This window comes from Aplysia californica, unplaced genomic scaffold, assembly GCF_000002075.1.
Source record: "Aplysia californica isolate F4 #8 unplaced genomic scaffold, AplCal3.0 scaffold00533, whole genome shotgun sequence".
Lineage (NCBI taxonomy): Eukaryota > Metazoa > Mollusca > Gastropoda > Aplysiida > Aplysiidae > Aplysia > Aplysia californica.
The window spans coordinates 249,152-263,464 of record NW_004797803.1 but is presented as its reverse complement, the minus strand read 5'-3'; the positions used below and the strand labels follow the sequence as shown (position 1 = coordinate 263,464).

General features: G+C 40.4%; 1 protein-coding gene across 3 annotated transcripts in view; it reads right to left on the bottom strand.

Annotated features, from left to right (window-relative positions):
* Window positions 1–12,461, bottom strand: part of LOC101847208 (protein PRRC2C) — a 57,293-nt gene extending 44,832 nt beyond the window's left edge. For all 3 annotated transcript variants that reach the window (XM_005106435.3, XM_005106437.3, XM_035971907.1), the window contains exons 1-5: window positions 12,305–12,461; window positions 10,627–10,801; window positions 7,006–7,146; window positions 4,259–4,383; window positions 2,027–2,102 (exon numbers count right to left, since the gene is read on the bottom strand). In XM_005106435.3, coding sequence (XP_005106492.1) covers window positions 2,027–2,102; window positions 4,259–4,383; window positions 7,006–7,146; window positions 10,627–10,741 — 457 coding nt within the window. In that variant the 5' untranslated portion in view covers window positions 10,742–10,801; window positions 12,305–12,461. The remainder of the gene's footprint in view (window positions 1–2,026; window positions 2,103–4,258; window positions 4,384–7,005; window positions 7,147–10,626; window positions 10,802–12,304) is intronic.
* Window positions 12,462–14,313: the final 1,852 nt, after the last annotated feature.

The window sequence follows — 14,313 nt, the reverse complement described above, 5'->3', positions numbered from 1 at the left end:
CGAACACGGCCCGAGTCGTAGTTTTAGGGCTAGATCTAGCACTAGTACTGTTGTTGTTCGCGCGAGGAAATCACAACTTCGTTCCCTACATCTGTCTCATGTAATTCAGTGTATGGGTCTGAATAAACGCACAGACCAGTTTTTATATTTTCACCAAACACTCACACATGGATACAAATCAAAACAGAACACTTTGAACTTTTGTGAAAGGGGCCAGTAGTCAGTGAGTTAAACATGTTTTGACAATGTTTAATCATAACCACGTTAATTTGTATTTTAAAAAACAAGAAAAATTTATTTTTAAAAGATTTACGGCTATTCATTCACGATTACCCTGGTTTCCGTCGCTCGTATTCTACCGGGTGAACGAACTGGAATTTGCGTCCACGGCAACGATCTCACAGTAATTATCCAAAACGAAGTTTTGAACAGTTCTAGGCCATAGTTTTATCACTTCTCTTCATTTTCTAACATTTATTGTTAAATTAAGCTTGAAAAGCGCATTTTTCATGTCTGTCGGGCACCGGTTGGACTTTGCGCAGGTCGAACAAACAAGACCGTGAACAACAAAATGAGGCTAAATCTAAGTCTTAAACGCGATTTTCTTCCCCAAAGGAAACATGTAACAAAAAAATAATATTATGAAGAGAAACTTCAAAATAAGGATAGCGAACAAAGCATTCCAAAAATTTGAGAATTAGGGGGGGGGGCACTCAAATACAGACAGGAAGCATAAGACAATGATTATTTATTTGACAATGATGAGATTCCAGAAGATATGATGATTTAAAGTCAGTCTTTATAGATGATGAAGATGATTTATAGACATGTGTGTCTCCACACCTCTTTGATTTAACTTCAAAATCCTTGGAACTGTTTGTGGTCAAGCCTTCTGAATGGCTATTCCATGAATATAAGTAGTCAGTTACCAAAGATAGTGAAGAAAGAGCAGTCTAGACACAACAGAAAGATGTTTCTTTTCGAGACTGCTGTTTCATATTATGTAGAAAAGAAATCAAATAAGGTTTGTGCAGAATGCGAGAAAGAAGGCCAACAAGGGACTCACTAATAAAAATACAATAAGAAAGAGACAAATGTAGGTGTGATACATTCAATTGACATTTTTTAAAAGCCTAAAACATCTACTACTTACTGAAAAAAAGAGGTAAGGGTCGATATATTCTGCCGTGGTTAGTAAACGGCTAAAATTGTTAGTTCCAATTGAAATTAACAAATCAGATCCATAATATTTATTACAAATAATTGCTGTTTTCCCCCAATTAAGTTATTTCTCAAGGTGTGTTATTTAATTTTTTGTCTGTAGGTTAAGGTTAAAATGCTCGAAGAGGATTACTTCAGTGTGAGATTTATGGAAAAGAGCAGCCCCTGAGACGTCTTTTCCAAGAGCAATGATGTTGGTCTAATCACAAATAAGGGATCAACAGACTTCTTCACCTGAACAATTACAAAAGGCCTTACAAGAGGCACTAGATCACAAGGCCATTTCCATGTTTCAATTTTTAATCTCACATTCTCCCACTAATTGGTGTAATAAATATATTTGTGAAAACCGTGCATTAGTCGGCTTCATTTAATTGTCTCCCCTTTTCACAAATTCTTGAATTTTGTGCTTATTTTTGCTTATATATGCTCTGAGTATATCAGGATGGGTCCTGCTTTCAGTTTGGAAGACATTATTGCAGAGATAAGCAATTGAAATCACTTTAAAGTGAGTAAATTGAACTTTTGTTAATTAAATGTTTACACCTGGGTACCTGTGATTACCGGCCCTTTATTACATAACGAGACAGCTCTTGCTCATGAGACGAACATTTCTGAAATCTACAGGGTTTGAGCTAAATTTTGATACCATATTCAATACTGTGCATTCATTATGAAAAATTGCCAAAATATGCCATTTGAAGTAGATGCCAGCATTGCATGTATGTTTTCCGTCATAAGGCCATTAAGAAAATATTAAGGTAAGCCAAGGTCACTTAAGGTCAAACATAAAACATAATCCTACCTTGCTGTACACCCCCGGTGACATTGCTCCAAGACCGGGCACCCGCACTGCTTTGCCCCCCAGATTGGGTGCTGGTCTGAAATGACAAGAAAACGTGGATTTATAATGAGAGTGAGAGAGAGAGAGTGAGAGTGAGAGTGAGAGAGAGAGAGCAGAGAGACAGGGAGGGAGGGAGACGGAGAGAGGGGGGGGAGGGAGAGAGAGAGAGAGAGAGAGAGAGAGAGAGAGAGAGAGAGAGAGAGAGAGAGAGAGAAAGGGGGAGAGGGAGGGAGGGAGGGAGGGGGAAAGAGAGAGAGAGACAGAGGGGGAGGGGGAGAGGGAGGGAGGGAGAAAGAGAGAGTGAGAAAAGGGGGGAGGGGAGAGAACTCTAATGAGGCCAGCGGTTAATATATGTGTATTAGTTTCTAGACCATATCCCAACATTCAGACATGCCAACCACAGAAAACCAAAATGAGTATTGTGAAATATGAAAATGTGTATTTTCAGGGGAAAATGTGTATTCTCCACGACCGACCGACCAACCAGTAAAATGTTCAGGTGTCCAGCAATATTTCCTGAAAAAATTTACTTGCTCACCAGCTCGAAAAAGGGAGCACACACGCGTACAATAAACATGTGTCCAGTCAACAACATGTTAGTGTTCAATGTCGTACTGGGGTCTTGTTTGACTTAAGTATTTCAGTCTGTTATAATATTTTCCTCTCATTATTATTATAAAAAATTAATCCTGTTTTGAGCGTTCGGAAGGGCCTAGAACAAGAACTTCGACTATTAAGAACCAGTCAGGGTGTCATGATTCATATTATGAACTGACAGACTCAAATTATTGCTCAAACTCAGAGAAGAGCAATAACTTGAATGGCTAAAGTAAACTCGTGCACTGTGAGAGTTGTAACAACTGTGGGAGGGCAAGATGCAGTGACACTGAAAATGTGCCCGTCTTGAACAGAAAGCTACAACATATACTGTAGGTATAATTTACTATCACCCATCCAATGACACGCGAACATTTTATTTCAATAACACAGACTTGCAAAGTATGAAGGATTCCGATTCCTCACACGGCCTGCACTATCGCGCGCTTTGCAGAGAGCTCTAGCCTAATCAAAATTCTGAAATTTGCCTCCAAGTTTTTGCCCTCTAGTGTTGCCTTCACACCTCCTCCCTCCCCCCACCCCCGAGTGTATCTTTTAAAAAAATCAATAATCCCCTCCCGTAGTCCTATACCTGGCAACGCCGTTACTCCCACCAAACACTGTCTTTGCTCACACGATGCCGCATTTATTTATGACGCGAATGCGTGCAGGTTCATCGACCGGTCACGATGGCGAGCCCGACAATCTAAAAATCGGACGAGGCTTGTATTTTCTTTTCTTTTTTTCCTACAAGTGACAGCACAGAGACGAGTTCGAGAAATTTTATTTGCACGGCAACACAGCGTTTACCCTGCACAACCTGCATGTCGCAAATAAGTTGTGTTATCAGTCTACCGCTGGCAAACTTCTCGGTGGTAACGAAAGCAGATCTTGATTTTCCCGATCAAGCCTCGGTGTCATATACACTTCCGTCTGCCGCCATAGCCGCCTGTTCGCGTGAAAGTGAAACGTACTCTCAGATGAGGAAACCCTAAACGAATATCACAATCACGACTGGCAAAAATGAACTTACCGACCTATCGGACTTGGTTTTCAAATATTCCAGTTCCGCGATACTGAGACATGTACCATGTACTATTTTGACAAAAGATGGGACTTGAGATAATTAGGTTTACTCGCCCAAACTGGATCTCGTATTTTTCGCATTCCAGGATGCGGATTTTTTCATGAAAAGTCGTATTGGCGTATTTTCGGCAAAAAATCGTACTAAAATACGTAAAATCGTACTAGTTGGCATCTCTGCAACATTGACTCCTATTGCATATTAAGCCTCTTACATGTTTGGGCACTGCCAGTGTACATATAATGTCAAATCTTGGTTTGCCCGAGTAAAAAGAAGCGCATCGACACAAAAATGATAATTTAGAACAAGAGAAAAGCAAAACAGGCAGACAAAGAAAAAAAACCATAACAATCCACCAATGACACCCTCTAATCATCTGGGTAAGGGGCGCAAAAAGCAAGACAACAACAGGGGAAAAGAAAAGAAGACCTACAAGCAGCGCCCTCCAACCGCCACCCATGACATCAATTCTATAAGGTGACAAACTACTTAAAGACACATCATCCATCTACCTTGACAGCCGCCTGTGGTTGCTGTGCCTGCTGTGATGAAGGCGTGGCCTGCGAAGGCTGCGACGATGGCGGCTGAGCTCCACCTCCACTCACCTCCTTCTTCTTCTCTTCCTTCGACACCCATCCTGAAAACAAAACAAAACAAGTGCCTGATTTAAAATTAATTTGAAGATTTTGTGATCCCCAGCAAATTTACAGTGAACTGACATAATACCACAACCTGATTTGATTCCGTGTAGAGAAGCACATAGACATTTTGTCATATAAAGCCAGAAACAAAGAAAGAAAGATTGAAACAATGAGGGGAAAGACAAAGACCAACCCCTACCATAAGCAATCTCCACCGTCACACGCCAACAACTTCTTGCTACAAAAATTAACAAGTTTACGAAACAAATCAGGTCATGTTCTTATCCAGAAAGCTAAACAAAGCTGGTCACACTGACCATCACCATAAAAGTCTGATAAATTAAGCATAATATAATATAAAAAATTATCAGAGCCTGTTCCATCCTAACCAAAGAACCACAAACCAGCAGCAGTCAACAAAATTATCTTTACTATAGCAACACCACAGCTTTTTTAAAATATAGGCAATACTAACCTACAAACAAAACAGATGTAAAGATGAATGTTTCTTAAGCAAAATACTTTTTAACTATGAAAACTGAATCAAATACTGAACAATAACATACATTTTTTTATTACAAGATAATTTAAACATTTATGAATGGAATGAGCTGAAAATTGGTAGGATACATTTGAGGCAACAAAATAGCGTCAGAACAGTGATCCAATACAAACTTTTCACAAACAACACCTACAGAGTAACCAACCACCTTGTGACTTCGATTTTCGCTTGATTCACAAATGGAAACCTGCAATGTGAAACTTAATCTTTCTTCTAATTTGTCACCACTAGATCTGCATGTGAGCCTCAACCAGATTGTCTGAAAATTTTGCGCAACACACACACCCCCCCCCCCCCCATGAGCTTTTGAGGGTGTCATAAGGAAGGACTTCTGATTAACGAGCGACCACCCCAACAATCACAATAAAGAAACCTAACCCTAACCCTACCCCAAAAAAGAACCTGCAACGCGCCTCATGTAAAAAGGCCAGCACAAGTCCAAGATGAAAAAAATATTTCAAAATTTTTTTAAACACACTCCAAAACAAACAAGGAACATAATATGGCCTACATCTACATTGCTATAATAGGGTTTGATACAATAACACAATAGAATTGGAATATGAATCCTTCATATAGATCTAGTAATCTAAATCAATCTAGATCTAAATCAGAGCTGCCAACCCTACTAGCCACAAAAGTGTAAGATCTTAGCTTAAAAAGTGTAAGATTGTAAAAAAAGAGTACAATATAACAAATATCACTATTTCGTCACACACGCAATTAAAGCTTGCAAAAATTAAAAGAACACACCACCACGCAACACGAACTTGGCGGAAGTAGGCCTAAACAAAGGGAAATTAGGTGAAAACCAATCAAGGGAAGTCACTGTGATGCTGTTTGTGTTATCGTCCAATAGTACATTTGCTGTCATAGGGGCCTATTAATAATAGATTGGACCCCTAGCGGTCACGAATCGGAACAGCAAACAGAGCGAGATTTTGTTTTGACGATCCATCGGATCAAGCAAAAAGTTGTACAATTCGGCAAGTGGTGTAAAATCTTACGATCGCTGAAAAAGCTTACAAATATGCTTTTTTGGTGTAAGGTTGGCAGCTCTGCTAGATCTAGATCTTGTAGAACAAGCGAATAGGAACAGGCCTCGAACTAGAAATCCGCATCCGATTCTGAACAGAGGGACTCAGCTGAGTCTAGGTTCTAGATTCTAAATAAATATATAATTCACGGACCTGATGAAATGCTTTTTACCAACATTATTATTACAGCACAACCTTTGATAGGGTTTGACACAATAGAATTGGAATATGAATCCTCCATTGAGGTCTATAATGATCTATATAAATCTACATTCTATTAGAACAAGTGAGTCGGACTTGAATGAATCCACACGATCTGAACAATTGAGTTAGTCAACAAACGAAATTCAAAATGGCCGCCCGAGCACGAAACTGAAAGTAGATAATTTAGGTATTCGTCCTTTTTCGTATTCGCATTTCTACTCAAGTTCCGACAGTTATGTCTGAAACGCCGACGTCGGCAGTCGGCGCGAAAACGAAAGTGCCGACAAAGCCGACGGGAGAATAAGGGGGCGCTGGCAGTCGGCCAGGCCTCGCACTACGCGGCTCGCGGGTGTCGGATTTCAGACGATTATCGGCAAATATGCAGGTCTACACCACATTTTGGGGGAGTTTGGGCATTATTTAGACGTTAACAGCCCCTCCAAATAAAGAGTTGATTAATTAAGGAGCCATTCGGCAGGTTTTGAACTCGCTACTGCCCAATCCACTTTCTTCCACAAAAACCTGACTGTCACTGACGATACCAGAAAAGTCTTTTCTCAGTGGGTGTCCAAATTTCTTCTGCACGTGTTGATGTACAATTCATAACGCTGAGGCAAAAAATGCTACAAATTAGCATGCTACACAATGCTGGGATGGGTCCATCATGTTTTCACTCTCTGAGCGCAGGAGCTGTGGTGCTGCCATTTGACACCTTTCCCATCCTTCAGATTCACAAGGAGGTAAATAAAATTAACATTTTTTAAAGACAAAAAAAAATATTTTTTAAAAATACAATAGACATGAGGATTGCTTACCCGAACCCCCACTCGGGACAAGGCTGATGCTGGGGTCGTTCCCACTGTTCTCACTCTTCAAGCTGGGTAAGTTGGCCGGAGGCGGCATACGCCGCGAGTTGGACACTTTGCCCAAACTTTGAAGCCCATATTGCCGAGTAACTGAAAAGGAATACACAATGAAAGAATAAACAACATGGTAAAAAAAGTAAAGTTCCCGCATCCGATCCGGACATCGGGGATAGCCTTGTCAGTGAGACAATCTCCTGGGCCCTCGGCATATATTGTGGTATGGGGGCCAGTTCCTTTCCATGCTGCCTTTACTTCCCCAACTGAAAGTCAGGTACCTATTACTGCTGGGTGGGCAGGAGGGGGCGAAAAAATTGTCCGAACCGAGGCTCGAACACAGACTTTTCCCTTCGGAGACGAGCGCACTATCCGCTCCGCCACCGCACCCTTTAGTACATAGTACTAGCAGAAAACACAAGGTTGCAGTTTGTATCCTGGTAAAATAAACAGAAATAGACTCCTCACTGGCAGAGGAATGCACAAAAATCAAAGAATGAACAGCTAAAAATTAGCCCATACTCTAGTTACTACTGACACTACAAACAACTTCAGACCTTCTCACAGGATATGTAACTGGTTTTGCTTTTTTTTTTATAAATCAAAAGCAATTGCAGAAATCAGACATCCTGCTTGTGGTAATGAGTAATCATAAACAAAGCTAAATAGCTGTTGAATAAAGCTTAACGAAGAAGATAGTGTCTTTTTGTGAGAAATCAAAGAGCAAGATGGGTGTGCAAATATGTGTGAGTCAGCATAAAAGTTGAAAGGTCTTCATGACCAAAAACAGAAAAGGAGACCCATACTCTTGGAGATAATCGAATATTTAAACACGGATGAAAATTGTTTGTACTATGAACAATACAATGGCTACAGAATTTTTTTTTAAAGTGTAGGAATCACAAGCTTTATGCTGCATCAAGGAAGTCATAGAAGTGGAAAACATTGACCACTCCTGGTTCCTTAGAAGACATAACAAATTTATACCACTAGTCATCTGGATTTAATTCTTGTCCATAAATTTAGCCACAAGCACAGCATGGATTGATATTCAGGAATTTAAAAAGTACAAACCTAAACCAAATTTGCAAAAAAATACTTTACTTGCTGCTTGCACACCATCAATTAACTCTGACCTAGTCTTGAAGATGAAAGCAAGCTCTCACAAAATAAATGTAATCACCAAAAACCAAAATAAGAAGGCAGCAAATTCCACTTTATGCGAATTGGATTTACAAGTTGTCCAAATGATGGGGATAAGGAAGGTGACTATCGAAGACCTGGGGTTCAAGCACAACGTGAGTGGGCCAGAACCAGACAGCAAGTCCACTGACACAGACTGACGAGACAGCTGTCCTGGCTAACGAGCTTAGCTAAAAATTAGTGCTGCAGGAACACACCCCCTGAAAATGAAAGTTTTTCTTAAAGAGCCTTTAAAGTTTACAGCTTTTCTTCACTCAGGCCATGACTGCTAATAAGATTGTTAAATTTTTAAAATTACAGTCAAACCTGCCTTGACGGCCACCTGTACCAAAGGACACTTTCCACCACCACCCCCCCCCCCCGCATTTTTTCTATATAATTTAACTGTGTAAAACGAGCACCTGTCCAACGCAGCCGCCATAACTTAACACACGACCCCTATCACACTAAGCAATAACACCTGTCTTAGACGGCCGCCTTAGTGACTCCATTACGTTTTGTCAAAAATTGTGAATTGTCCCCTGGCGTTGTGGGCGAGCCGTCGTAATTCAATCACTTGTTGTTAGGTAGTCCCTGCTACCGATCATGTTGCGTAGGCCCCTCCCACTGTTGACCAATAACTACCAATTTTCAGCTGCTGGTGAGGTAAGCGTGTGATCCCTCATAACCCTTAAGCCCCGCCCTGAACTCATACACAAATCGTTAGTGAGATGAGTGCTCACTGTTTACCCAGTCTGTAACAAAGTAACAAAGGACGTCAACATGAACTTGTGACAGAAGCATCGCTCGTTCTCCGAGTGGTGGCCACCCGTGTGTTTGTTTTAACACGGCACTCGATCTTCCTCGTCTGATACATTTCGTTTTATTGTCACCCTTGTGCAAAATCAGCATAAAAATAAAAATTTCAAACAACAAAAGGTAAATTTTTACTTTCACTCCCGCACACAGATGCACTGTTTCAGGGGTCAAACTGCTGTACTGTTTGCTGCAGATCACACATAAAGCCACTAAAACTGTCGCAAAGCAATTATTTTCAAGACAATTTCAAATCTAACTGTAAAATATCAAACTATGGGTAAAAACAGGGGGGGCATGCCCCCCTGTAACCCCCCAGATTTTCTTTTACCCCAGTGGGGCAGGCCCTCCTGGAACCCCCCGATTGGTCCAAAGCATGTCTATCTCGGTTAAAAGCAATCAAATATTTCAAAAACTATTAATTTGTGACGGAAATGAAGTTGATATTCGTGTTCAGCGTATCAATATTTAGTACAAAATAGACAATTGGTAGCTGAGTGTGAGACGGGAGGGAAAGTAAAAAAATACCCAACAAAACAACAATGCGGCTACTTTCGATTGGGGCCTCAGATGGGAATGGTTTGTTTTCTTCATCTTGATCAGTCCTGCCTAAGACGGCCACCTGTCTCCTTGACAATGGGTGGCCGTCTTACACAGGTTTGAATGTATGTACCATTACACTGACATAACCATAGGTCATCATGCATGTGAAAACCATAGATCATTATGAGAGAGGGATGCAAAGGTAGGTCGCTTTTATTTTGGTCAGCCTAGGCTATTGATGTAGGGATGAAATGTGCAAAAATATGTCCATTTTAGTGTGAAGAATCTAGAGCCATCACTGAGTGGTCTCAAAAGAACTGATCTTTACTATTATTATAATTGAGTCACGCGTCCAATTTCGACAATATAACAGTACAACCATAGGCCTAGGTAACACATCAAAGACTCCTAAGCCCCTAAATGGAAGTGAAAACAGTATTGGGTATTTTTTTACTTTCCCTCCCGTCTCACACTCAGCTACCAGTTGTCTATTTTCTACTAAATATTGATGCGCTGAACACGAATATCAACTTCATTTCCGTCGCAAATTAATGGTTTTTGAAATATTTGATTGTTTTTAACCGAGATAGACATGCTTTGGACCAATCGGGGGTTCCAGGGGGGCCTGCCCCACTGGGGAAAAAGAAAATCTGAGGGGTTACAGGGGGGCATGCCCCCCCTGTTTTTACACCCATAATTTGATATTTTACAGTAAGATTTGAAATTGTCTTGAAAATAATTGATTTGCGACAGTTTTAGTGGCTTTATGTGTGATCTGCAGCAAACAGTACAGCAGTTTGACCCCTGAAACAGTGCATCTGTGTGCGGGAGTGAAAGTAAAAATTTACCCAGTATTGATCAAGCAGCTTTGGTTCCACCAACTGCCAACTGAAAACAGGAGGGTCAAAACCACAAGTACATTTTGTTCAACATCTCAAAAGCAAAGGTAGCAAGTGCAAGGGACATTTTTTTAAACTTTGCTACAAATATATTTTCATTATCATTTTAAAAAATAACACAACATACGAAGCTTACCAGTTGACTTCTGAGTCTCGACAGTCTTTCCTTTGTACAATGTATTGATGTCTATTCCCTTGTATTTGCTTTTGTTCTTCTCCCCTTTACTGCCGATCCCCGGAATTGTGGACATCTTGCCGAAGCACAAACATTGAAGGTTTTATCATCGACCCTCTGAACGAACCGCAAGTATCTGAGGACAGTGATGATATGTTGTTTGATTAGTAAAAGCTTAAGGTTAACATATCCTTATCATGTTAACCAATAGCCTAGCCTATGCCTATATTTACTCAAATAGAAGAAAGCATAGGTCTAGGACCAGATCAAAAATCAAGATATCTAGATCTAGAAATCTAGATCTAGCTGGTAATTCCTATACAACTATGAATTATGAAGAATAACACTAAAAACCAAAGAATAGGAAATAATTCCAAAAATAAAATATCTTAAAAGTAAAAGTAAAAGCTTGCACACTGCACTCATTAACCATAGTCTAGATATCTATCTAGATTATTAGATCTAGATCTAATCTAGAATCTAGATCTAGATTCTAGATCTAGAATCTAGATTCTAATCAAGCAGAAGTGGGACACCACCTTCTTTATTCAGGTAAAATGAAAGCCTTTTACACATCATCCAGCCTAGATCTAGTCTTTAGCTTTCAAAACTGGTTCGGTGACTAACCACTGGAATACTTCAACTCAACTGTGTCAGGCAGGCAACAATGAAAAATGAGTCACTTGACTTAACTTTCATTCAGTCTACTGAATCAGTTCTTACAATAGATACAACAGTCAACAATTACAAAGTGAACACCTCAGTCTTGAACAATTTTAGGACTCTACCAAGGGAGTGGCCAACAATACAAGAATCAACTTCAATTTATTTGAATTGAATGAATTGCTTAGGCCATCAAGCAAGTATGGGCAGACCTGACAACCCAGACACTCAGTTCACCCTGGTCTAGAAATGGAAAACAAAGGCTCTTGATTTTGATTCAAATTCCAGACCTGCCCACAGAATAAAGCCTTGGACTCCAGATCTTGCTAAATTCACACAAAAATGAACAAACTGAATAAAGCAAATAACGTGTTTGGTCCCTTTCCCTTGCCACTTCATCGACACAACACATTCTTGTCCGTGCTAGTCTAAATTTTCAACATTTTTTGTACCGAACTTTCATTTTCGGTCCCCTCGTCATCGTCAAGACCTGATAACTAGACTATCATTCTCTGCTGATGCAATAATAATAACAGGACATTGTTCGTAATAGCAGGCACAACATCAAAGATTGAAGATTTTTAACATTAATAAAAGGCTGTCGCTACATTGCGCAAACGGTTTTCTGACGAAAGGATGGTGGTAAGACCGTTCATTGCCATGGCATTAGATCGCACTCGCGAGAACGAAGAAATCTAAAATCAAATTGCGACCAAACAAAGGCAAACAGCTTAAACAGCAGGGAATAAAACCTTGCAATGATTTTAAAATGCATCGAAAGAAGCACATAACCCAACCTAGAGGTGAAAAATGCACAAATTTGGGACACAAGATAATCTTTTGTTTCAAATCATGGGACTAGGCTGACGCAAAAAGCATCGAGTTCATCGAAGGTTTCTGTGTCCAGAACAAAGATCGACTACCCTTGACATACATAGAAAAAAATGCAAAACCAAGAATGGAATTTTATACTCACGCAGGCCCGTTCGCTTGGGTATAAAATTTCCAACAAATTTAGAGTATAATGTCAAATAATTCTACACGGATGGTGAAGATATTTACAGATTTAGAATGGCTCTTCGCCGGTTACTTAGTGCTACCAAAATGGCGAGCACGATAAATGAATATGCAAATGCTTTGAATGACGTCATGATCCCAGCATGCTTTGCTCGTTGATACAACCGGTAGGCTAGGCTAGCCTTGGCTGAGAGGAAGTCTACTTTCGGTTTTGTTCTGAGGACAGGACATTTCCTCACTGAACCGTTATAAAAGCAACAAGCATATCGTGTTTTTACCCCCTAAAAAACATACAAACAAACAAACTATTTATACGTGACGCTATACAACTTTTAAAATTAGATAAAATATAAAATGTCTTTATAGTTAATGTTTTAAAAGGACAAGGGTGGAACAAAGATGGGCCTAAAATTACATGTACTTCTGAAAAGAGGGCCCTCCTGTCCGAATGGACTCGATCATTCACGTTAAAAAAAGGATGCAAATTTTTAAAGCAAAATTTTGATACTTTCTCAATTGCCCTAACACGTTTCTTCAGTGTGCGTATGTGTGTTGTTGTTTTGTTTATTTTTTATTTTTCCTAATTAAAATTCTTCTTCTTCTTCTATCCCGTGGTTGGGGCAACCGTAGGGGCACCACTGTATCTGAAAACCAGCTCTCGCCATCTGTTTTTGTCCTCTGCTTTCCTCAAATTGTCACCCATCGTCTTTCCTGTCCACTATGTAATATTGTCATCCCATCTCCTTCTCTGCCTTCCTCTCTTTCTCTTTCCTTGTCGAAATCTTTGATATGTAAAGAAAGGAAAATCGAAGAGATGTCAGAGGGAATGAAAGGGGGGGGGGGGGTAGGTGAGCTGCAAGGGAAATTATGGGGTGGGGGGTCCTTTTTTCTGCGGCTTCTTTTCTTCTTCACATAAATTCTGATTAACTGAAAAAGCGGGGGAAATGCAAAAATTCGTTTTGGTTTGTGATATGAGAAAGAAAGGTCACAAAACGAGAGAAAGGGGGAAATAGAGAAGAGGGAGAGGGGGTGATTGAGCGGGTCGATAGGTGAGCGGGAGAAGAGAGCAAGAGAGAAAGAGAGAGCAAGAGAGAGAGAGTCCGCCGCCGCCCGCTCCGCATCACAGAATAGAGAGAGAGAGAGAGAGAGAGAGAGAGAGAGAGAGAGAGAGAGAGAGAGAGAAGCAGAAACGATCCTGTCTCCTCGGCGGTCACCTGTGAAATATTAAAGTTTGATCAGAATTTTTATTGCAGCCAGTGCAGCCACACGCGCATCAAAAATTATTTGATGACTCGTCAAACAAGCAAGACTAGATGAAAAAAACGCTACTTTGGAAAGACAAGCAGAGCAGTTTTCAAACATGACTGTGCGCTTCTCCCTCCGATACCAAGGCTAACATTGACTCCACACTCAATGGAACATCACAGCAATTGCGGTAAACACGCACTCAGAAAGACGTGAGTCAATTAGCTGTTGCTTGATCGACAACAACAACCATCTTACAAGGATAAATACCCCCACCTCCACTACCCCTCCACCTCCACCCCTCGGTATATATTAACTCACACCATAAAAAAAGTCAAGGAACAGAAATTCAGAAAAACAGATTAACCGAATTTATTCGTATTTTTTTAAAGAAAGATGCCTTCGACTCTCTAGATTATGTGTATTGTACAATTTCGCATTTCAACTACGAGAAGTTCGTGTAAAAGGTGTTTAAATCACACTGGTCGGATTTCAATCCAAAGTCTGAAAAGTCTGAACAGTCACAGTTCTTCACGAACATTGTCAATGGTGGGTGAAGGCACCCCGTTTGATCAAACACTCTCAAACACTCGGTACAGCGTCGACGCATGGACAGTACATGCCTTCGAAGAACTTGTTGCGGTAGGTAAATTCTGCCACTCTTGGACGAGGCTGCAAATTTTGCACAGAAGGGTAGTTGTCCCTTATCCGCCTGTCAATATG